The sequence below is a fragment of the Papaver somniferum genome, chromosome 3 (genome assembly GCF_003573695.1).
Source record: "Papaver somniferum cultivar HN1 chromosome 3, ASM357369v1, whole genome shotgun sequence".
Lineage (NCBI taxonomy): Eukaryota > Viridiplantae > Streptophyta > Magnoliopsida > Ranunculales > Papaveraceae > Papaver > Papaver somniferum.
Window position 1 is genome coordinate 115,744,790 of NC_039360.1, and position 25,179 is coordinate 115,769,968.

At 36.9% G+C, this 25,179-nt stretch overlaps 1 protein-coding gene across 1 annotated transcript; it reads right to left on the minus strand.

Moving 5' to 3' along the window:
• Positions 1-111: 111 nt before the first annotated feature.
• Positions 112-12,273, minus strand: LOC113359883. The gene is made up of 3 exons (XM_026603453.1): positions 12,164-12,273; positions 9,049-10,637; positions 112-179 (listed from the first exon to the last, which is right to left on the minus strand). Exons 1-3 carry the CDS (start codon positions 12,271-12,273, stop codon positions 112-114), a joined length of 1,767 nt encoding a protein of 588 aa, XP_026459238.1.
• Positions 12,274-25,179: the final 12,906 nt, after the last annotated feature.

Genomic DNA, 25,179 nt, shown 5'->3' on the forward strand with positions numbered 1-25,179 from the left:
TGGCTGTCTGGTGCTTCAGGAATTCCTCTTTAGCACACAATTGGTTGCTCAAGTTGTCGTCTGTAGCTGCTTCAAAGCCTCGGTTCCCTGCTGCGCTTCGAGTACCAGCAACTAAGGTTGCCAAAGCGCTGGATTAAGCTCATAACTTCCTTGTTTTTCGTCACATGACTCCATAATACCTGTAAAAGCAAAACAAAGTGTAATATAAAGAAAATACAAGAGAAATAGCTTGGAAAAGCATAAAAAATTGATATTCAAATGATGTAATTTAAGCACTTATCAGTATGTTATATAGACTGGATCATACACATTTGACATTTCGAGCTGAGTATTCACTACTTATCTTTTTCTCGAAATCGTTGGTAAAGCGTTTCGCTTTGATCAAGTTTATCTTCACCTAGTGACGAAAGTCATGAAAAGTTTCAATTACTTTGAGAATTGCTCTGACGTGAAACGGTCTGTGAATAACGACTATATAAGGTCCTCTGAGAATGTCTCAATGATTGGAATGAGAGTTCCGAAGTTTTCGAACTTTGTTGATTGAGAGAAACCGGAGGAATTGGCTTTGCCAAGTCCGCGAACTGAAGAAAGTTCTCTTGCCGAGAATTTCTGCTGGGATTTTCCAAAAACTCGCTTGCGTGTTTAGTCCGCGAACTGGCGGAAGTCTCTTTGCCGAGATTTTCTGATGAGTTTGGAAAACTCTGCCGGTTGCCTTAAGTCTGCGAACTTGTTTGTGAGCTTAAGTGGTTATGATCTAAAGATGTGCTCTGAACATGAAACTTAAATTACTAAGGAATGCTTTATGCAAACCGTGGCTATAAAGTTCATGAGCCGATTCAATCGAATCGAATCATCTTTGTTTCAATTGTGTCTTGTGTAGTTACATAAGATCTCATAGCAATTGAACAACTCTCTAACTAGTTCATTTGAGTCAATTGAACTAGTTATGGTGAAGAAGAACTAGGTTAATATGAATTGCTCATATGGTTAACCTTTTGGGTTACTATGTTGAACCAACATACACGTACACGTTTGGGCATGGTTTTCACAAACCCAGTAAACGTCTACCCAAGTGTGTGTGACAAGCTAAGTTTTCCATCCAACGGTTGAGAAATATTAGCTTGAATCTAAATCAGGTTTTCATCTAACGGTGAATATGGATTGCTTTGTAACTAAGGCAAAACCCTGATCTGAAGTCTATATAAAGGAGACGTCTAACATTGTGCAAAATTAATCCCCACACGTTTGTGTCATACTAGTGCGCTCGCTAGAGTCGATTCTTCTTTAACCTTTAGTTTTCTTCTCTAAAACCAGGTTAACGACTTAAAGACTTCATTGGGATTGTGAAGCCAGAACGATATTACTTTTATCGTAGTTGTGTGATATGATCTTGTATCTTCTATCGTACGAGTACAATCTATTGATTGGCTTGAGATCGTGAGAGTTCTCTAATAGGCAAGATAAAGAAGTCACAAACATCTTCGTCTTAATGTTTGTGATTCCTCGACAAACTGCTTGTGTAGTCAAGAAGGATTGTTGAGAGGTGGTTGATTAATCTAGGATGTTCTTCGGGAATATAAGACCGGATAATCAATTGGTTCATGTTCACCTTGATTTTATATCTTAAGACGGAACAAAAACCTAAGGTTTTTCTGTGGGAGACAGATTTATCCTTTGATAGACTTTTCTGTGTGAGACAGATTTGTTTATTATCAAGTCTGCGATTTTGGGTTGCAGCAACTCTTAGTTGTGGGTGAGATCAGCTAAGGGAATCAAGTGCGCAGTATCCTACTGGGATCAGAGGCGTAGGAGTACAACTGTACCTTGAATTAGTGGGAGACTGATTGGGGTTCAACTATAGTCCAGTCCGAAGTTAGCTTGTAGTAGGCTAGTGTCTGTAGCGTCTTAATACAGTGTGTATTCAATCTGTACTAGGTCCCGGGGGTTTTCTGCATTTGCGGTTTCCTCGTTAACAAAACTTCTGGTGTCTGTGTTATTTCTTTTCCGCATTATATTTTATATAATTGAAATAATACAGGTTGTGCGTTAAGATCATCAATTGGAAATCCAACCTTTGGTTGTTGATTGATATTGATTGATCCTTGGATATTGGTCTTTGGTACCGTCCAAGTTATTCTTTGTGTTTGATTAAAGACTCGCTATTGTTTTAGCTTGAGTAAATCAAAACAAGTGAGAGATATTGACTCCTTGAGATACTTTCATCTAGATTGAGTCTGACTGTCTAGTTGATTCTCTAGCAAAGTATTTCGAAGTTTGTCCATACAGATTGCTAATCGAATTATTGGGTGGTGTTGTTAGACCCCCGCTTTTTCATTTTGGAAGGGACTTCCCTGTTTAATCAATAAAAAGGGGTTATTATCAACAATTCTATTCTCTTTAGGGTTGTGATTGTGTGTGCGTGAACCTGTGTGGTTAAAGGTTCTGTAACCCTACATTCCTTTTCCTTCTCTGAAACTCTTTTCATCTTAAGACTGCCTGTTGAGTTTAAATTGTGATTTCCTCTCACAAACCCATACACGTAAGGATATTCAAAGCATCATGTGTTCTGATGGAAAAGATGTTAGTATGATTGTTAAGCCATCAATCATGAAGGAAAAAGATAAATCTCCGTTACCTCCAACTTTGAAAAGAAAAAGAAGGAATGTGAGGAAGCCAAGAGTTGTTCCTTCAAATTCTCAGAAGTTTTCTGGTGTTCTTGAAGAGTTGAAGGAAACAAAGAAGGATATTCAACAAATAAAAGCTTTTGTTATGAGAACTCTTGAAATTCAGAAGGCCCTGGTTCGACATCATCAGCCTAGAAGGTTTGTTGGAATTGACTCCTTTCTCCACGAACCTTATGTTCCTATGGTTGTTGACGACATGGAGTTCGGGGACGATAAAGAATTCTTCAGAGGTCTCAATATCTAGTAAATCTTCTTATAAGAATTTAGTTCTTGTGTTTTTAGAAGAATAACTAGGATTTGGAATAACCATTATTGTGAGTACACATAGCTATGTCCAAAGTTTTCATCTTCATGTTTTTAGATTTATTTATTGAAATTCTAAGTTTTTTGGAAGATAATTTTTGCAATGTTAATCTTTATGATTTTATATATTGCAAATTGTTATGGGATATGTTGCTTACGTCCGTGAACTTGTGATTGTCCCGTACTTGTTCAAAAGTTATCTCTATTATGTCGGTATGAAAATGTTGATAAAAGATAGAATGAACTTTTGAATACAAAAGTTAAAGTCTTTTATGTCATTATGCAAATTTTGATGGAAAAAAAGATGAACTTTTTTTTACAAGGATTATGTCTATTATATGTCATTATGCAAATAGTGATGAAAAAAAGGAATGGGATCCTTGTGTATTCCGTAGTATTGGTCGATCTCCGATCCACATTTTTGTGCATATAATGTGTTTCTCAGTAAGTTCTCTTATGTCGAGCATGACCAATTGAATTGATCATTTTTGTCGTTGATTCAATTGAGATTGTTGGATTTCAAATTCATGTTTCATGTGATTTGGTTATATCCAAAGAAATTCTTCTTTTCTTGTAAAAGCAAGGTCGCCTTTGTTGTTCTTTCGGGAATGACATTTTACGAGGGAGAGTTCTTAATTGAACTTGTGCTGAATTTCCAAATCTTTGTGGGGAGTGCGCCTATGGAATATTATAGGGGTTATCTTGTATCTTTATAAACTCCTTGATGAATGCATTTAGCTTCGGATTTATGATTGCATCTAAATAAGTTGGTATGTTATTCTCTTTTGGTCATGAAGTATCTCTATGAAAATTTCATGAGGATCCCACTAGTTTTCGTACCTTTGCCAATTTATATTGACAAAAAGAGGAAGAATTAATGTGTAGTTTCATACTACAAATATGGTTTACGGATCATTATGTAAGGGGGAGTGATTTTCATGTTGATATGAAGTATTGACTAAGGGGGAGTGATACATATCACCATAGTATTGTTGTCAAAGTTGTGATATAATTGAACTTTGATGTTGTGTAATAATAGTATGGCACTGTATAACAATGATTGACAACATTTGTTTTCTCATTGTTATCGCTACGGATCTTCAACAACTATGATGCTGAGTTGAACACGTTTAGAATCATGGAGTACTTGGAAGTGACGAAGTTTTCGAGTCGAGTTGAAGATTCCAAGGAGATCAAGCAATAGGATGAGAAGCTACAAATTTTTATTTATTTTGTAATCCATATGTATTGATAGTTTTATCACTAAAATTGACAAAGGGAGAGATTGTTAGAGCACTGCTCGGTCGAACTCGCATGCGTTGCTATCTCAAGCATGTTTGTCAATGTTAGTGATCAAAACTATAAGTCTTGATTTATAGCCTATTTATAGATGTCTCGTACTAGGATATAGATTGTGTAGTTGACCTTAGTTTTCACGGCATTTATCATTTGAAGACGAAGAACTACTAAGGGGAGCTTGTGGAACTTCATCGACAAAAGGTATGTGGAGACTTAAACTCATCTATCACTTGGAAAGTCTATTTTTACTCTATCTCCTATATTGAGACATAAGTCGTATTACGATATAGTTTTTTATATACACATTTGAGATTTCGAGCTGAGTTTATGTCGCTTATATATTTCTCGAAGTATGTGTTGGCAAGCTTTCGCTTCGACCAAGTTCATCTTGTATCAGGTGAAAATTGCCGAGTAACATCTTACATGGTTTGTGTGATACAATTATTTGGTGTTGTCTTGGAATGTTTCGTAATGATTATTTCAATAACTTGAAAATTGCTTTGATGCTAATAGTGTGTGAAAACGGATATTGTCATCCTCTAAGAAAATTTCAATGATTGAAATAAGAGTTTAGAACACTTAACCATTATTGGATATGTCATGTTGTGCACTCTTGCACATGTGTAATCCATGTCCGGAAACCATAGTATGCGCACCCGTTTGCGTACCTGTTAGTTTGAGAAATCCGAGAACCTAAGTATGCGTACCCGTTTGCGTACTGGCGTACAGGTTCATGTCCGAGAATTTTTGTAGGGATTGTAAGTTCGCGTACCCGTTTGCGTACTGGCGAAACTCAATCTTAGTCCGGGTATTTCAAGTATGCGTACCTGTTTGCATACTTGAAGGTTAAAGTTCTAAAATCGGTTATGAACATGAACATAAAAATTTATATAATAAGGAATACAATCTTTGCAAACCGTGGCTATAAAGTTCATGATTGATTCAAGTGAATCAAACCGATTTTGCTTCAATTGTGTTCTTGTATAATTCTATGAGAATATAGCAATTGAACAACTCTTTAACTAGTTTCACTAGAGTCATTTGAACTAGTTATGGTTAAGATGAATAACGTTCATCTGAGAGTAATCATATGGCTAACCTCGGTTAACTATTTGTGAATCAACATGGTGTACACGTTTGGGTACGGTTACATAAACCCAAATGAGGGTACATTTCATTTGTGTGTAACAAGCTAAGTTTGATCTAACAGTTGAAAGATATTAGCTTGGTTGAATCAGGTTTTTCATCTAACAGTGAATATTGAATGCTTTGTTACCAAGGTAACTTGGATTGCAAACCCTGATTTGAAAATTATATAAAGGAGAACTCTAGCAACTGGGAAAACTAGTCCCCACACCTCCTGTGTGTTATTAGTTGCATAAATAGAGTCGATTCTCCTTTAACCTTAGGTTTCTATCGAGACCCTGTAGCTTAACGACTTCAAAGACTTCATTGGGATTCTGAAGCCAGACCCAACTATTTTCTTTGTAGTTGCGTGTTCTGATATTTCCCGATTCCATCGTATTGAGTACAATTGAAATAATTTACTCGAGATTAATTTCTCCGATAGGCAAGATAAAAGTGATCACAAACATCTTCGTCTCATCGTTTGTGATTCCACAATATCTTGTTTCGCTAGTCGATTAAGATTATTGTGAGGTGATTGATAATATTAGGATGTTCTTCGGTAATATAAGACCGGTTTATCAATTGGTTCCTGTTCACCTTGATTTATCAAAAGACGGAACAAAAATTCTTGGGTATTTCTGTGGGAGACAGATTTATTCAGTCTATAGACTTTTCTGTGTGAGACACATTTGTTTATCAAGTCTTCGACTTTGGGTCGTAGCAACTCTTGGTTGTGGGTGAGATCAACTAAGGGAATCAAGTGCGTAGTATCCTGCTGGGATCAGAGACATAAGGAACGTAACTGTACCTTGAATCAGTGTGATATTGATTAGGGTTCAACTACAGTCTAGTCCGAAGTTAATTGGTAGTAGGCTAATGTAGCGTCTTAATACAGTGTGGTGTTCAATCTGGACTAGGTCCCGGGTTTTTCTGCATTGGCGGTTTCCTTGTTAACAAAATTCTGGTGTCTGTGTTATTTTTTTCTTCCACATTATATTTTTTTATATAATTGAAATATCACAGGTTGTGCGTTAAGATCAATCAATTAGAATATCGAACCTTTGGCTGTTGATTTACATTGATTGACACTTGAACATTGGTCTTTGGTACTACTCAAGTAACTCCTCTTATATTCAATCGGGCTCGCAGATTTCTATTTGCTGATTGGGGATTGAATTAAGAGTTAGAGATATTAAACTCTTTGATATACTTTACTCTATATTGAGTCTGACTGTCTAGTTGATTCTCTAGAAAGTATATTGGAGTAAGTCCTCTCAGATTGCCAAACAAATTTTTGGGTGTGGTTGTTAGACCCCCGCATTTTCCATACATATGGTTTACGGATCATTATGTAAGGGGGAGTGGTTTTCATTGTGAGATGGAAGTATTGACTAAGGGGGAGTGATACATATCACCATAGTACTATTTCAAAGTTGTGATACAATTGGACTTTGATTTAATAATAATACTATGACACTGTATAACAATGATTTAGAACGTCTGTTTCTTATTTTTATGGCTACGGATCGTCAACAACAATAATGCAGAGTTGAACATGTTCAGAATCGCTGGAGTACTTGGAGCAACGAACAATTCAAGGAAAGTTGAAGATCCAAGGAGATCAAGAATGATAGATGAGAAGCTACAAATTTTATTTAATTTGTAATCCATATGTATTGATAGTTTTGTCACTAAAATTGACAAATGGGGTGACTGTTAGAGCATTGCTCGATCGAACTCGCAAGTGTTGCTATCTCAAGCTTGTTTGTTAAGTTTAATTGATCAAAACCATATACTTGATTTCTAGTCTACTTATAGCTATGTCTCGGATTAGGATAGAATGTTTAGTTGAGTTTTAAACTTCACGACGTTCACCAATTGAAGAAGAAGATCTACTGAGGAGCTTGGAGGAACCTCATCAACAAAAGGTATGTGGAGACTAACACTTATCTATCACTCAAAAGTCTATTCTATTTTATCTTCTAACGGGACTAAATTGTATAACTATATAGACTTTTACATTATACACATTTGATATTTTGAGCCGAGTATATCTCGCGTATCTATTTCTCGAAATACGTGTTTGAAGCTTTTTGCTTTAGCTATGTTCATCCTATTCTTAACGAGTTTAGTTGGAAACAATTTATTTGTTGGAAACCAAATATTAAGTCAAAAGATGATCATTTAAAAATTACCTTGAACATCTTATATGATTTGTGTGAGACAGTCAGTTGATGTTACCTCGGGAAGTTTCGTATTGATCATTTGATCACTTGAAAATTACTTGAAGCTAATGGTATATGTAAGATTACCATTGTCGTCTTCTAAGGATGTTTCAATGATTTAAATAAGAGTTTAGAACGATTACCCATGTCTGGATACAACACGGTATGCATACCCAGTATGCGAACTGTATTGTGATGGTTCAGGTCCGGAACTCTTGTTTGCATACCTAGTATGCGAACGGATTTACCTGAGAAGGTCCGGAACTCTTGTTTGCGTACCTAGTATGCGAACGGGTTTACCTGAGTTGGGTCCGGAACGGTTGTTCGCGAACCGGATTTGCGAACGGCTTGACTAGGCCAAGGTCCGGAGCTGTTGTTCGCGTACCCAGTTTGCGAATGGTTAAGTTCTAAAATCAGTAATGTATGATTCTCATACTCGTGAACTAAAACATTTATGATTTAAGGAATGAAAGTTACCTTTGCAAACCGTGGCTAAATGTTCATGAATTGATTCTTGTACAATCACGAATCAAACTGATTTCTTTCAATTTGTTCACGAATATTTCTATGAGATAGTGAACAATTGAACAGCTCTATTTGAAACGCATTTAGATTCATTTGATTATCTATCATGATTGATTGATCAGCATATTTGATCTAGAAGTGTTAGATGAATTTGGCTAAGTCAAAAGTGTTCATATGGCTAACTTCAGTTAACTATTATTGAGCCAACCCAATATACACGTTTAGGTACGGTTACCCATATCTAAATATAAGTATATTTCATTTGTGTGTAACAAGCTAAGACCAACTATCGGTGGAGATTAATTGCTTAATTTCTAAGCAGACTTAGCTTGAATCCTAAATCAGTAGTCCATCTAACAGTGAATATTAAGTGTTTTGTTACTAAGCTATCTTAGTTGGTCTGATTTGAAAGGCTATGTAAGGGAGAACCCTAGCAACTGAAAAACCTAATCCCAACACTTCTGTGTGTCCTGGTTGCTAACTAGAGTCGATTCTCTTTTAACCTAGTTTTTCCAAAACCATTATAAGGTTAACGACTTGAAGATTTCATTTGGGATTCGTGAAGCCAGATCCAACTATTTTCTCTTTAGTTGCGTATTATGATATTACTTGTTCTATCGTATTGAGTTTTATCTTCTCTAATATTTACTCGAGATTTATCTCTGATAGGTAAGATATAAAAAGTAATCACAACAGTTCTTCGTCTCAGACACTTGTGATTTCCCCATAACTTCTTCTATTAATCAGTTAGGTTACTGTGAGGCGACTAATATTTCTAGGCTGCTCTTCCGTAATATAAGACCGGATTATTAGTTGGTTCCTGTTAGGAAACCGCAAATGCAAAAAAACCCCGAGATTATCTGTTTTTGGTAACTCCTTACAACCTGCAAAGTTTTCAAACATGTTTTCGAGATTCTCATTATAACAGTGAGTATAATCATTCACACCATTAACCATGCATACATGTTCACAAGTTTCAGAAATCGCAGACAAATTTGAAAGGCTAAACACATTTATCTCCATTTTCATATTTCCAAAAGTAAGCTCCATGTTTCGATTGCGACAGTTGATAACCGCATTCGAGGTAGCCAAAAAAGGTCTACCTAAGATGACAGGAATCTGCCCACAGGGATTAGAAACAGGTTGAGTATCTAAAACAATAAAATCAACGGGATAAACAAAACTTTCAACCTGGATAAAAATATCCTCTACCACTCTCATAGGAATTTTAATTGACCTATCAGACAATTGGAGAGTGACATTAGTGGGTTTCAAATCACCAAGTTCTAATTGCACATACACAAAATATGGCAAGAGATTCACACTGGCCCCTAAATCTAACAATGCATGTTCAGTCCTATGTTCACCTATAGTGCAAGCAATCGTAGGACAACCTGGATCTTTAAATTTGGGTGGAGCTTTCTGTGTAATAATCGAGCTCACCTGTTCAGCAAGGAAAGCTTTCTTATGCACATTCAATTTTCGTTTCACAATGCACATATCTCTTAGAAACTTAGTATAAGAAGGAATTTGTTTAATGGCATCTAAGAGTGGAATGTTGACGTTAACTTGTTTAAACACTTCTAAGATGTCATTAGGACTAGCTCCTTTCTTACGAGGTAGTAATGCTTGAGGAAAAGGAGCGTGAGGAACATAAGAAATTTCAGAATTACCTTTTTCGGTTTCATCGGTTTCTGTTGAAGGAGTAACCTGTGTAATAGTAGGCAGGTTCCTCTCTTGCACATTCTCCTCATCATCACTAACATGATTATCAATGACTCGTCCACTTCTGAGAGTAGTGACGGCCTGGACATGATGAGTTGGCTTAGCACCAGATGTGCTTACCTCAAAAGAACCTGTACGGTGAGTCTGTATTTGACTCGAGAACTGACCCTTGTCTCGCTCATTCAGTTGGCTGACTAGCTCATTTAGCTGTTGTTGTAAGTTTTCCATAGATCTTTGAGTAGCCTGCATAAATAGACAAATACTTTCTTCCAAACTAGGAATTCTTTGGTTAGTGCAATCACTAGGAATAGAAGATGCATGTGTAATACACTCAATAGGCTTGACTTTAACATTTCTTTCTAACGACTCAAGTCTTCGTGTCAAAACATAAAACTTGGCCTCATATTCGAATTCATTATCAACTCTGTGAATCCCTTCACTACTAGCTATTGATCTTATGGGTTCTCTAGCCTCCCACTCTTGGATTTTTCCAGCTATTTCATGCAAAATTTTGTAACCTTCTTCGGCACTCTTATCAAGGAAATTCCCACCACAAAGTGATTCTATCGTAGTCGCTGTTTTGCAATCTAATCCCTCATAAAGGATCAATATGAGCCTAGGAGTATCCAATCCATGGTGTGGACATTGTAACAAGAGATCATGAAACCTCTCTAAATAATCATAAAGACCTTCTCCTTCTTGTTGCGAAAAACTATATAGTTTTTGACAAATGGCAATAGTTTTATGCCTAGGAAAGAATTATGCAAGAATATATTAATCAAGTCATTCCAAGTACTAATTGACGAAGGAGATAATGCATTCAGCCAAGATTTTGCCTTATCCTTCAAAGACAAAGGAAACAACCTAAGTCTAAGAAACTCATCAGGTAAGTCCTTGAACTTCATTGTACCACACAATTCTTTAAAATTTCTAATGTGGTAGGAAGGATTTTCATTCTCTTTATCGTCGAAATTAGGAAGTGCTTAAATGGTGCTTGCTCTAATTTCATAGGCTGTTGTGGTGGTAGGCAAAATAATACAAGAAAGTTGAGAGACTCTAGTAGGGTACATATATTCTCTCAAACTTTTAACCGGAAGGTTCGTACCCTCATCATCTGTTCTTGTCATGTATAAAGGGTTACTTTAACAAGATGGATAATTGTTTTATTATGCTAACAAAATGCATAATTCAGTTTAAACTCACCTTGCAAAGCCTCGCGAGGATTTTAGATACTTACTTTTCTGCCTTTTTTGGAGAGATTCCAACTGCGTTCTTCAGACTAAGGTAACTAAAGAAAGTTTAAAAAACTGCGGAAAAAGAACTAAAAAAAATGAAAAAAATAAAAAAATAAACTATGTACAGAATACAAAAACTAAGCTACGATTAGAAAATAAACTACATTAATTAGAGCGTATTTTTCAACCACTCCTCGGCAGCGGCGTCAAAAACTTGATGGGTCGGTAGACCGACTTTGTTTTATCGCAAGTGCACGGTGTCAAAAATAGCACACAATAGCAAGCACGGTTCGTTCCCTCAAGGAGTGCAAAAACTACTACTAATTAATATCAAGACCTAACTAACCAAAATTCAATATTCCAGAGACTGTTGTACTAAGAAAATAAGCTAAAGAGTAAATAAAGCAAATTTATAAAGAATTGTAATCAAAGATTTAGAAGTACTAAGGCTACGGAATCCGTTGTAGGCTAAGTGTCACTTATGTCTCTCACAAGGGTCTCTAATTTTACTCATGCACAATAGCAAACCTAGCTATTGATCCACGGAAGATATGACGTTTAAGATTTATCGACAAGTAGTATCACAAGTTATGTTTGTTCTCAACCTAAAGTAGAAATCCTAAGAACTAATCATACGAGGCATAACTAGTCTAAGAATATTCATAAATCAATTGATAACAAGGTTAAATGAGAATTTCTATCAACCTAACAATAGACTATACATGGCATACAATATGAGAAATTGTATAGAGAATAAACCATTTAAGAGAAACTCAAACAAATGACATTAAGCTCAAAGTTGAAGAAAACCCTTGTTTAAGAACATAAGTAATTTAAACCTACAAGTTCATCCTTCACCCTAATAAGGGATTTAGCTAGATATAATTTTGTTCAATGCCATAGAAAATGATATAAAGATCAATAAACTCAGCATATGAAAAATCAATAAAATGGAGCTAACCCTAATTTCTTCCCTGAAAACGGCGTATCCTTCCCAAGTTTGTTCTTTCCTATTTATATGCACTCCAAGACTTCAAACAGGACCGAGCCAATATTGCCAAAGCCTTTCAGGTCATCAGTGAAGTCCGGCCTCTGCCCGTTCTTGTCCCATTGTAGACAGCATTGCTCGTGCTGATTCCCATTCTCCATCTACTTGTAAGCACCTTCCTCTGATTACAGTCAGCTCAACCAAATGCGGCATCTTGGCACAACCCATTCATACAAAATCTATCTCCATTCACGTCTGGAAATCGCATCACTTTCTCCATATTCTCACCATCTGCCAATTTATTCTCCCTAGCCAACAGCAAACTTCAGTTCAGCACCACTGCTGGCAAGTATTTCACCATCCAAGATGACTGCACCACCTGCCCTTCAACCATTAAATTCGCTCTCGTCTCAGCACCATCAGCACCAGCATCTCGCACCAGCATCTTCACCTCTAGTTGCTGCGAGAACCACATTAATGCCCAACTTTCCGATCACGACAACTCACAATTCCATGTTACTGTTGAGTCCCTTTCTGCAACTGAGTTTCAGCCTTGAGACTTCTTCAATTTCATCTTCATTTGCATCTGAAACATTGAGCTCTCTATACAACTGCTTTGAAAACCCATTTAGAGAACCGGGAAACACCACCACTGACTTCACCAGCTGACCCAAATGACCCAAATACAGACATCGACAGCAAGACCCCCAAATCCATTGAACACAGGACTCTCCTCCATCTTCTCTTCATAATCTAAGAACCCCATACAAATCCCTACTAGCCAACGCCAGTTATCCTTGTTCTTCAGTTCACATCCAACCAAGGCAGACTTCAATTCCATGTCGCTGTTAGATCTCTTTCAGCAACTGAGTTTAAGTCTTGAAACTTCATCTTCGTCTTCACGACTTCAGCTTCATTCACATCTCAAAACTACCCCTAATAATCACCATTAGCTAACACCAAATTAGGTTAAACCTTCACAGTCTCAAGAATCCTCAATCGAAATCCCATCGTTGCTGCTGTTTTAGCGCCATATCCATACTACCCAACCTTCACTTTCAACTGCCTTCTAATTCTCAGAACAGATACCCAATTTTCATTTAAATTCAAAACCCTCAAATTCCATTCAAAACAGTGAGATCCCAAGGAAGTTTGATTAAATTGCAGGACAACGACATCAAGAACAATTGATGATTTAAACCCTCGATTAGTTAACACAAATCCAGCTCCATTGTTGACCTTGAATCTCTAGGTACGGTGTTTGCAGTAGAGAGAAGGAACTGGAAATGATTTCTCAATTTCTTCTTTGTTGTCGACAATGCAAGGGATAAGGGAACATGGGTGGTGATAGAGTAAGAATAAGGTGTATAACATTAGATAGCTACTGATTTTGTATACACCCACGTGGATTCCACTTGATCTTGAAATAAGTAATGGACGTCCACCAGGCTTCCAATCCTTAATAAGAGTATAAGCTTACCATCTGTCACAGTTCCGGATCCGGTTCCTAAATTGATAGATCCGGAGTCGGACCCGTTAAAAATCTTAATTACCCGTCGGGTGCGGTTATTTATCGAATCTTATAAATTCAACTATATTTTTTGATAATCTATTTGTATAATTGCTATGTTAGTTGAATTTTATAATTTTTCATATATAATTTGTATTATATCTATATAAATGTTTTAATTAACATTAAAAGTAAGAAAATAAACGAAAAAATGATAAAAATTCAAGCGAAATCATACAAAATCTTTCCATTGTAAATAAAATTAACAAGCAAAAGATGAATATTCGGGTACCCGATACCGTCGGGTAATACCCGTTAGGACTCGAAAACTTATCGGTTCCTAACGAGTCTACCAGTCGGGTAGTGATTTTGTTAATGGGTCCAATCTTAGGACCCGGAACTGGACCCGATACACACGGGTCCGGTTCGGTTCCGGGTAATCGGATACCAATTGGCAGCCCTACATCTGTGTATGCGGCAGCACAGTTTCGGCTAGAAATATCCAGTTAGCCATTGATTCTTTGGGTTGCCGGATTTCACTTGTACTTCCTGTAAATGACTTAAAACAATATTATTAGTTAACTAACGAGACCTAGCTAGTGTAAATGTGGGAATAAAAGTATTGCACTTACGTGCTTATCAGTTCATGAGTATGAAAATCCATACTTACCGATTTTAAAATTTGACCACTGTGTTCGCAAACTGAGTACGCGAACAACAGTTCCGGACTTTGGCTTTGTCCATTTGTTCGCAAACAGGGTACGCGAATAATAGCTCCGGACTTGGCCTTGTCTAGCTGTTCGCAAACAGGGTGCACGAACAAAAGCTCCGGACCTTTTCACAGGTAAATCAGTTCGCAAACAATAGTTCCGGACCTGAATTAGACTTTCATAGTGCACATACAAAGTATACATACTGTGATATATCCAGGTATAGGTAGTCGTTCTAAAACTCTCATTTAACCATTGAAACATCCTTATAAGACGACAATGGTAATCTTACACATACCACTTGTTTCAAGTAATTTTCAAGTGATTAATCAATCAATACGAAACTTCGCAAGTTAACATCAAATGATTGTCTCACACAAATCATGTAAGATGTTAAGGTAATTTTCACATGATCATCTTTAACTTAATATTTAGTTTCCAACAAATAGATTGTATCCAACTAAACTCGTCAAGTATATGATGAACTTAGCTAAAGCTAAATGCTTCGAACACATATTTCGAGAAATAGATAAACGAGATAAACTCGGCTCGAAATATCAAATGTGTGTAATGTAAAAGTCTATATAGCTATACGACTTAGTATCATCGGAAGATAGAATAGAATAGACTTCTGAGTGATATGTAAGTTTCAGTCTCCATATACCTTTTGTTGATGAAGTTCCTCCAAACTCTTCAATAGACCTTCTTCTTCAATTAGTGAACGGCGTGAAGTCTAAAGCTCAACTACACACTTATATCCTAATCCGAGACATAGCTATAAGTAGACTATAAATCAAGTATATAGTTTTGATCAACTAAACTTGACAAACAAGGTTAAGATAGAAACGCTTGCGAGTTCGACCGAGCAGTGCTCTACCAGTTTTAATTACCAGCAATTAAAGCATATACTCTAGAAAGGATCATAAGTTAACGTGCTAAACTAATAATAAAAAATTTCCAAGAGAGATTTCGGAAATATTGTTTGAAAATAATTGGAAATAGGAAAACCGAAATTAGGTACTTTATTGCATATCTTGAGAATATTTTTGGTTTTGGAAGCTACTTGTTGTCCAAACAACCTTGGTCTATAAATACTTGAGTTTGCATTCTTGCAAACTATCCTAAGAGCCCGGAAAATTTCATTCGTGTTGTTTCTGGTGGAGTCGTCTATCCAGAAAGGAAAGTAACCTAATTAGGCGAAATCTCTTACGACTGCTCGTTTAAAGATTTATGTGGGATTAAGAAGCTCCACAAGTACTGTTGGTGGGAAACTAGATAATTGCATTGTTTTAGTTTTTGATTATTGATTTGATTGACTAACGGTTATTAAAAATTTGATTGCACCTAGTTTGATTATTCTTGAGAGTCTTCTCTTCTGACATAAGGGTCACTCAAACTAGATCAAAGTATCGACGAGATCTTTAGAATTGTTGTTAGATCTAAATACATCTTGTGATAATCCATTGTTAACATACTCCGTTATGTCCATGATTGATCACAAGAGGATTCAAGTTTTTGTGTGCAGGTAATTTAAAGATAATCGAAGATTTGAAGACGAAGAAGATTTATCTAATTAGTTTTCTTATCTTGTAAATTTTGTGCACACATCTTGATCGGATGGGATCTAACTAGATATTGTTTATCTTTTATAGACCTGTGATTCTATAATTGATAAGATCGGCATCACTTTATTGTTTATTTCTGAGTTCTATATTGTTTGATTGCAAATCCGGAAATTGATTATTTCGGTAATTATGATTCAGACTGATCTAACTAGAAAAAAGAGTTTATTAGATTAAACATAAGAGCCTTTGTCAATGACTCAACACATCTTTTACCAAAGATTGAATAGAGTGGTTACCAAACAGATTTATTTCTTTACTATTTGGAATAAGATCAAGAGGAGTAAAGCAACTTGAGATAGTGATTTATGTACTGAGATTCACGTGCGTGACCAAAAGGTCGAAGATGCAGGGTGACTGAATGAATTAAGTAACTATAGGTAGTTTACTTGGTCTCACCTATACGAAGTTGGATTTTGTTCTTTGTATAGCGGCTTAATTCTGAGAGTATTCAAAATTGGACAATGTCCCGAGGTTTTTCTGCATTTGTGGTTTCCTCGTTAACAAAATATTGTTGTGATATTTACTTTACTTCCACATTATAATTGATTTATTATAATAAATTAAATAACACTTGTACATTAATCCTAATCACTTGACTTTGATCTTATAGTCAATCGGTCACTATTGTCAAGTGAATATCAAGTTGGCGTATTGTCTCGACTATTGTCCATAGACGATCACTCTTGGTATCGGACTTATAGGTTGAAATTAAAATATTTTGGTGTGTTTGGGTACCCTCGTCTTTTCAATTGGTATCAGAGCAAGCAAACGCGAAAAGATCTAACAATCTGTATTTGGGGCGATCAAAACGATAAGAATGAATTCGAATTCACATGATTCGATTTCAGTTAACATATCGCCAAGATTTGATGGAACAAAGTATCTGTGGTAGAAGTTTGCTACGAAATATTTTCTTCAATCACGCGATTTTAGTACTTGGTTATTAGTCGTTGATGGATATAATCCTCCTAAAATAGAAGGACCGGAAACTGAGTTTAAACGCTTAGCTGATTATACAAGTGAACAAAAGAAATTTGCAGAGCAGAATACAGATAGTTTGAATGTCATCATACATGGTGTAAGCCGAGATCTGCATCACCATGACTCTACATGTCAAACTTCAGAGGAAGCTTGGAATAATCTTCAGACCATATTCAAAGGAAACACATCAGAAAAGGAAGCTAGACTTCAAACCCTCACTTCTGATTGAGAAAAACTTTGTATGGATGATCACGATACATTTGAATATTTTCACGTTAAGCTCTCTAAGATTGTCAATGCTTCTTTCTCTCTCGGAAAGACTATTTCTGAAAAGGATATGTGCAAGATTCTCAAATCGTTACCATCTAGATACGAGTCTAAGAAATATCCAATCATCGAAGCTAACGAACTTTCTTCCTTATCAAGAAGTACTCTTGTAGGGAAACTAAAGTTTTTATTTTTATTAGGAATAACGTGGTATTACCGATCCTAACTAGACTTTTGATTATCTAGTTAATAATAACGACATCACTTTATATTTTCTCTCTGAGTTCTATATTGTTTAATTGCAAATCCGGAAATTGATTATATTTGGTAATTAAAATTCGGATTAATCTAACCGGAAAATGAGTTTATTAGATTAAACATTAAGACCCTTTGTCAACGACTCAACACATCTTTTACCAAAGATTGAATAGAGTGGTTACGAAACAGATTTATTCCTTTACTGTTTGAAAAACGATAAAAATGAGTAAGAAACTTGAGATAGTGATTTATGTCTTGAGATTCATGTGCGTGAGCAAAAGGTCGAAGACGTATAGATACCAAGGGAACTAAGTAACTAGAGGTAGTTTACTTGGTCTCAACTATACAAAGTTGGCTTTTTTTCTTTGTATAACGGCTTAATTCTGAATTCAAAACCGGACTAGGTCCCGTGGTTTTTCTGCATTTGTGGTTTCCTCGTTAACAAAATCTTGTTGTGACATTTACTTTACTTCCGTATTATGATTGTATCATTATAATAAATTAAATAACACTTGTACGTTAATCCTAATCGCTTGACTTTGATCCTATAGTCAATTGATGATGTACCGTACCTATTGTCAAGTGAATATCAAGTTGTCGTATTGGATCGAGTCATCGGGTCTTGACGGGATGAGGAGTAACTGGTTGTAAAAAAGGTTGTTCAACAAGACTTATTTGTGTGCGGAACCTTCGGAAAAATGTTGTTCCACTCTCTCCAGATAATTGTGTCACGTCTGCGAGTTGTCGATACGGCAGCAAATAATGTTCAGGGTTGGACGACTTGTAGGAGACCCTCTCAGGTATAGACACTGGAAAAGGACATAATCCTAGCTTCGCTTTGTTGTTATGTATCCATGAGCCCCCAGAACCATATCATAATTTGGGTATTCCTTAACAATAAACTTGGCGTGCGTCAGGGCTTCTCATATCTTGATTTCGAGATTAATGTACTCGTAAGCATCTTTGAACTCTCCTTCTGAGTTTTTTATCACAGTTGGGAAATGAACAACTTCTTGCTTTGAGATTCCTGCAGCTTTCAGAGTTTTGACTGTGATATTGTTGAAGTCAGAGGCTGCATCAATCAGTGCGCTCTCGAACTCAGAGCCTTTGAGGTGAGCAGTGGTTAGGAGTCCCCATTACACACACTAGTCGCGCGTCCTCCAGAAGAGGTTGAGATTTAGGGGAAACTCTTCCAACTGAAAATAATTATTTTCCTGACACATCACGATTGAGAGCTATGAACATGTCTTGACGTTGCGCCTTGGAGAAATAGAGAATCTCACATAAATGCTTCGTCATAGACTGCACAATTTTGTGTGAGGAGTCCCCAGAAATCATACAACTTCTAACAGGAAGGGGATCTTTATGAATTCCTTCAGTGCCTAGTTGAATCTCTCCTGCATCAACCTTCTCTTTGAAAATGCGCTTCAATTTATTGCAACCACTGGTGGGGTGATTGACGAACCTATAGTAACAACTGTATTTAGGGTCTTCCATTTCTTTCTCAGTTGGTGGACACCTGATGGGAGGTAGTTTGATAACATCATCTTGAATCCATGCCTCCAGGAGTTCAATTACCTCTTCGATTGGAAATTGGAAGTTCGGTGCAGCCTCTCCCGTTTCTTGTTGTTGTGCGGAGCCTTAGTCGTACCTTTCCGAGGTTGAGTTGTCTATTGTGCTGGTACCGCACGTTTGGGTTGTTGTTCCGTAGATGAAGATTTTCTCTTTTCTCCTTCACCCACCAAGCTTACAGAGGGTTGAGTATTGTATTGTTTGTTGATGAGAAGTCTACTTCCTCGAATCTCACGTGCATCCTCATTCCTGGCGGGCGTGGTTCTTTCCAGAAATGCAGGTGATGTTGTAGCCGAGCACTTAGCAGCTTCATGGAGTTCGGAAAATATCTAGAAGCACAGGTTCTCCAGTAACACACGATAGACAGGTACCATTCCATTGATGCACAGTTCTACCATTTGTTGTTCAGTCATATTTGGATCGTGACAATCTAATGCTTGAATTCTGAATCTCTTGACATAATCATTTGGATGCTCATTGTTTCGCTGAAACATTCTTCCCAGGTCTGACAGAGTGATTTTCTCAGACACAAAGAAATATTTCTTGTAGAAAGCGGTAACCATTTCAAATCAATTGGTTATGCCATTTGGTGCAATATTATTGTACCAGGTGTATGCCCTCCCAGTGAGTGATTTTGAGAATTCTTTCAGGAAGTGAACGTGGTTGTATTCATGCTCTCCTAGTGATTCCAAAAATTCACGAGCGTTACCATTACCGTCATAAAAGGGAGAATTGAGGAGAGGATAATCCTTTGGGAAGAGGAACTCTTTGCAGGGTAAGGAGGTTGGTGTTGATGAATGGTTGCAAGGTTTTCCTTGCCTCGATTTTGGAGATGTCGTTCCAGATCTTCACGCGTGACGAAGTTGGATTGTTGATTCCTTTCTGATGGACGTTCAGGAGCAACTCGAGCTTCTTCATCTATAAAGATACGCCCTGTTGAAGTGCTTGCACCATGAGTCATGAAAGCATTCCTTGCGTGATCCATTTGGGGTTGACGTGGCTTTAGTGGTAACCTTTCCGTTAATATTTTGAGAAAAGTGAGTACCTCCTTCTGAGTTGTATCCATGTCTGTCTGAGCCTTGGCAAGAACTTCCTGTCTCTTTATTAAATCGATAATCATAATAGGGGGTTGGTTTCCCCAGGCTCCTACAGCCTCCCGTCATGACAGAGGAGTGGTAGTAGTTCTGGTGGTGATTGGAGGTGTCATGCTCGAAGAAACGTTTGGAAGAGTAGCAGCGGCTCTGGCTCTAGTGACAGGAGGTGTCACACCAGAGGAAATTTTCCAGTGCCACTGTTGTTTGTGGTAGAGGGTGTAGCGCCATGAGATGTATTGACAGCCCCGGTAGGTGGTATGTTGGCGTCAGCAGCAGGAATATTGGCGCCAGGAGTATTGTCAGCGCCAGTAGCATCAGGATTAGTTACTGACCCATACCTAAGATCCACCATTTTGAAATTGAGAAAACTGAGATGAAAATCGAGAAATTGATTTTGCAACCGAGAAATTAATCTCTCACTGTGGTCGCCAATTTGTATTAGGGTAAAAGCTGATCCTGGAGAAAATGGTAAATTGGGTATCCCGGTGAGAATCAAATATGAACCCTAAACAAATGTACTGTACATGAGTACTTTAGATTCGAAAAATCAATCTGTACAATCATGGACTAAACCAAGAAATGGTCGTTCCAGTCTTGCTTCGGTCACAAATGAAGGAGAAGGGTTGATCTTAGGGAGGGAAGCAAAGAAAGTGTTGAGATCAGAATGATGAATTCTGTGAAGTGTAGTTTTATGACTTGTATCAGAATGTAGAATTTGCTTGCAAAGTGTAATATGTAAATTCCGGGTGGTTTCTGAATACTTGTGTTGATAATCGATGTTGTTGGTTGAAATAGATTGAAAAATCTATTTATACAAGTCATAGTCGAACACACTGATCTTGTTGGAAGTGGGAGTTGTGAAGTAGTGGAGATCATGGATGAATGGTGAAAATGTGTCTTATGGTTATGGGAAAATTGGACAGTTTGTACTCCCACTACTCCTCTACCAGTCACTTATCCGTTATTCTAAGCACTTTCTCTTAATGGGCGTATTGCATGCCGCACGCTGTAAACCGCCAGACCAATACCCTGATGTACATCTCCCAGTTTGTGACATGTTTGATGTCTCGAGTATTTTGTAGAAAATAACAATTAGTCATGTCTGGCATGATTTATGTTACTAAGGATGCCAGGTAAAATTTACTTGTGTAATTGATTTAGTTGGATGAGGCTCATATGTCTCGGGTAAGACAAGTCATATGAATAAGATTTGTTGTGAGCGGCGCTCAGAAAATAGCATATAGTGCTCTTAGGTTAAATAATTAAATTATTTGTAAAATCTGATATACATAAAATATCGTTTGTAATCGATGCATGTAAAGCATCGTTGTTAAGTAAGAAGCTTAAGCATAATCGATGCAAGTAAAGCATCGTTGTTCATAGCCTATCTAGACCATTCGCGAATTTCACGGTCTTATAAGGAGCATGACCGGCTATCTTTGAGAGGCTTCCATGAGCTATCTGACATAGTTTGGGGACGAGGTGACCGGTCCTCATAGGAGAGGGACGACCGGTGATCATCATGACACCTGATTGGTTAGCTCAAGTTAAATCTAGGCCGGTCAAATCAGCCGGTCAACTTAAGTGGTTGTCGTTAAATTTATTTAAGATTTTATAAGTAGCGTGACCGTCCTACTTTGGCCTATGATTCGGAGCAGTACCTGGGGGCTAGGAGCAACGTGATTGGTCAATGCCAAATATGGGTCGCGTGTGAGCATAATGACACCTCATTGGTCGCTCAGGATTGAATCTAAGCCAGCCAATTCGGCCGGCTAAGTTGAGAAGTTGTGATCAATTTAAGACTGCCATGGGCGGTCTTGACCTAATTAAGACCCTTTTGGGGCCGCTCGACAGGCTTTCCTTGGCTTAGTAATTGTGAACACTTCCTGCGGGTTAGCAGAGTTCTGATTGGCCGGGATAATAGAGGGGTCGTCCAGGAACATCATGGAACTTGTTTGGTTACGTCAGGATGGGTCAGGCTTGACAAATCGACCGACCAACTCGTACGCCATGATCGTTTCTTCCTGGTTTCCTTTTTGTTCCTGGCTTCCCGATTTTTGATAGAATTGTATTTTTATTAGCTCCTGGGCCGGTTTCCTAGCTTGCCTAGGTTTCTCTCGACCAATGGGGATCGAGATATTGTGCATGCTCCGTTTTGGGGCAAAAGACCTAATTTTTGTAATTGGAAAAATAAGGTCAAAAATTGAATTTTGTGAATTGACACAAAATTGAATTTTGTGAATTGACACAAAATTAATCAAGTTTTGGTGAATTTTGCACGTTGATACAAAATCACTAATTTTTTTCCTGGAGAGCAGCGCAGCTCGGCGCGCCTCCGATTGAGTGTTTTCATGCACATCTTAATCTTGACACTTCGGGAAATTCATGCTACTCAGCTGAGAGTGAGCATTAATTGTCATATCATATCAATATTAAGAGTTCATCCGGGAACATAGCATAGGATAAATACTCAGCAAGCTCGGAAATTAATAAATAATGCAGACGGGAGCTTAAATAAAATTCATAGAGTATTTGGGATTGTTGCTACATGCACCAGTATTATTCTAATGAATTTCATAAATGTAGAACTATATAGTTCATAGTAGGTAGAGAGGTATAGACGCTCATCAGCTTCTTGACAGCTCTACTTCTTTGCAGAAAGCAGGCATATAAATACAAGGTTTTATTATTTTAGCACTTAACTAAAAACCACCATCAACAATAAGGGTCACTCAAACTAGATCAAAGTATCGACGGGATCTTTAGAACTGTTGTTAGATCTAAAGACATCTTGTGATAATCCATTGTTAACATACTTCCTTATGTGTGTGATTGATCACAAAAGGATTCAAGTTTTTGTGTTCAGGATAATCGAAGATTTGAAGTCGAAAAATATTTATCTAATTAGTTTTCATATCTTCTGAATTTTGTGCACACATATTGATAGGCAGGGATCCAACTAGATCTTGTTTACCTTTGATAGACTTGTGATTATATAGTTGATAAGATCGACATCACTTTATAGTTTCTCTCTGAGTTCTATATTGTTTGATTGCAAATCCGGAAATTGATTATTTCGATAATTAAAATTCGGATTGATCTAAACAGAAAAAGAAGTTTATTAGATTAAACATAAGAGCCTTTGTCAACGACTCAACACATCTTTTACCAAATATTTAATAAAGTGGTTACTAAACAGATTTATTCCTTTATTGTTTGGAATACGATCAAAAGGAGTAAAGCAACTTGAGATAGTGATTTCTGTCTTGAGATTCACATGCATGACCAAAAGGTCGAAGATGCAGGGATACTGAGGGATCTAAGTAACGAGGGTAGTTTACTTGGTCTCAACTATACGAAGTTGGATTTTGTTCTTTATATATCGGTTTAATGCTGAGAGTATTCAAAATTGGACTAGGTACCGGGATTTTTATGGATTTGATGTTTCCTCGTTAACAAATCTTGTTGTGTCATTTACTTTACTTCTGCATTATAATTGTGGTAGAGCATAGCTAGGTTGAACCCACCAAGCGTTGGTATGTCAAGTTTGGTTGTCATATTTTAGTATCAAAACTCATTTAGAGTTGCTTGATTAAATACTATAGTCGACTTCATTTAAGTTAGACTATAAATTCAAGGAATGTTGAGACATACAAGTATTACTCTGAAGACCTGAAGAATGAGAAGAAGCAATGACTACAACGAAGACATCACCCTTCCACTTGAGGTTAGTAATATTGACTTATCTTGTTTCCATTCCTAATGTATCTTTCAAGCCGTGCTATATTTAAAAACATAAAATGCAAAGCTGTATATATTTGTACATAATACTCTAGTGATTAGCGGCAGCACATTACTCTCACAAAACAATCTCGGTCGTCCAACTTTGCTAGCCGAGTCGGTCGGCCTAGATCTGATTTTAAGCAACCAACAAGGCGCGTCCATGCTCACCGGCGGCTCAACAGTAGATCCGACCAATCCCATTGCTTCAAATATGCTAGCAATGCCACAAACCGATTACCCAAAGAGTGTCGGCCACACGGCTTTAAAGCCTCGAGTTCGATCAACGATGGTATATAACTGTTGCAAAGCAATCTCGGCCATCCAACTTCGCCGGTCGAATCGACCGGCCTAGATCTAATTTCGAGGAATCAACGACATGCCGTCGTGATCGCTAGCAACCCCTCTTGATTATTGCTAGGTTACCCTCCATCGACGTTGTATCTGTTTCTTGATTATTGTTTTTTTAATAATATGCCCCTGGTGGCTCCTTTAATTAAAAATAAATAAATAATAATAATAAATTTGTTTTTAATGCTACGTGTAACGTATGCATGTGTATTTATTTGTATCATTATTTGTACCACTTGTAATCAATAATAATAAGTAAACAAAAGAATATTAATACTAAAATAATAAATTTGTCTTTAATGTTATGTGTAACGTATGCATGTGTATTTATTTGTATCATTATTTGTACCACTTGTAATCAATAATAATAAGGAAACAAAAGAATATTAATACTAAAATAATAAATTTATCTTTAATGCTATGTGTAACATATATATGTGTATTTATTTGTATCGTTATTTGTACCACTTGTAATCAATAATAATAAGGAAACAAAAAAATATTACTACTAAAATACTAAATTTGTGTTTAATGCTATGTTTAACGTATGCATGTGTATTTATTTGTATCATTATTTAATTTATTTTTATTAATCATGATTGGACTTTGGTGTATGCATATAATACTATCTTTTTTTTGTATTTTTTTTTTTGCGTATGTGATTGTGTCATTTTTTTATTATAATATGACCTATATTTTGTCCTTAAAAATTGCCTTTATCTAAACCGTTAATGGGATATTGTCATTTGTTAGTTTTTGACTCAACCGGGATACTTTAAGAACCACAAAGAAATCTGGTTCTCACTCCATTGGCCATTAAGAAACTTGGTCTTTAGGAATACAATACCAGAATTAGTCATACTAACGTCCTTCAAACTTGTCTTATGTAGATGAGCAAGACGAGATATATCTGACAAGA

Bases quoted from the DNA above. Each gene is read 5' to 3' on its own strand.
- LOC113359883 (XM_026603453.1), bottom strand. From the start codon at position 12,273: ATGGAGAATGGGAATCAGCACGAGCAATGCTGTCTACAATGGGACAAG. The intron at 10,638-12,163 runs GTTTGAAGTCTT...ATTCTTTCCTAG, and splicing joins GGCAATATTGGCTCGGTCCT to GCATAAAACTATTGCCATTT. The intron at 180-9,048 runs GTTGTAAGGAGT...TTGCTTTTACAG, and splicing joins CATGTTTGAAAACTTTGCAG to GTATTATGGAGTCATGTGAC.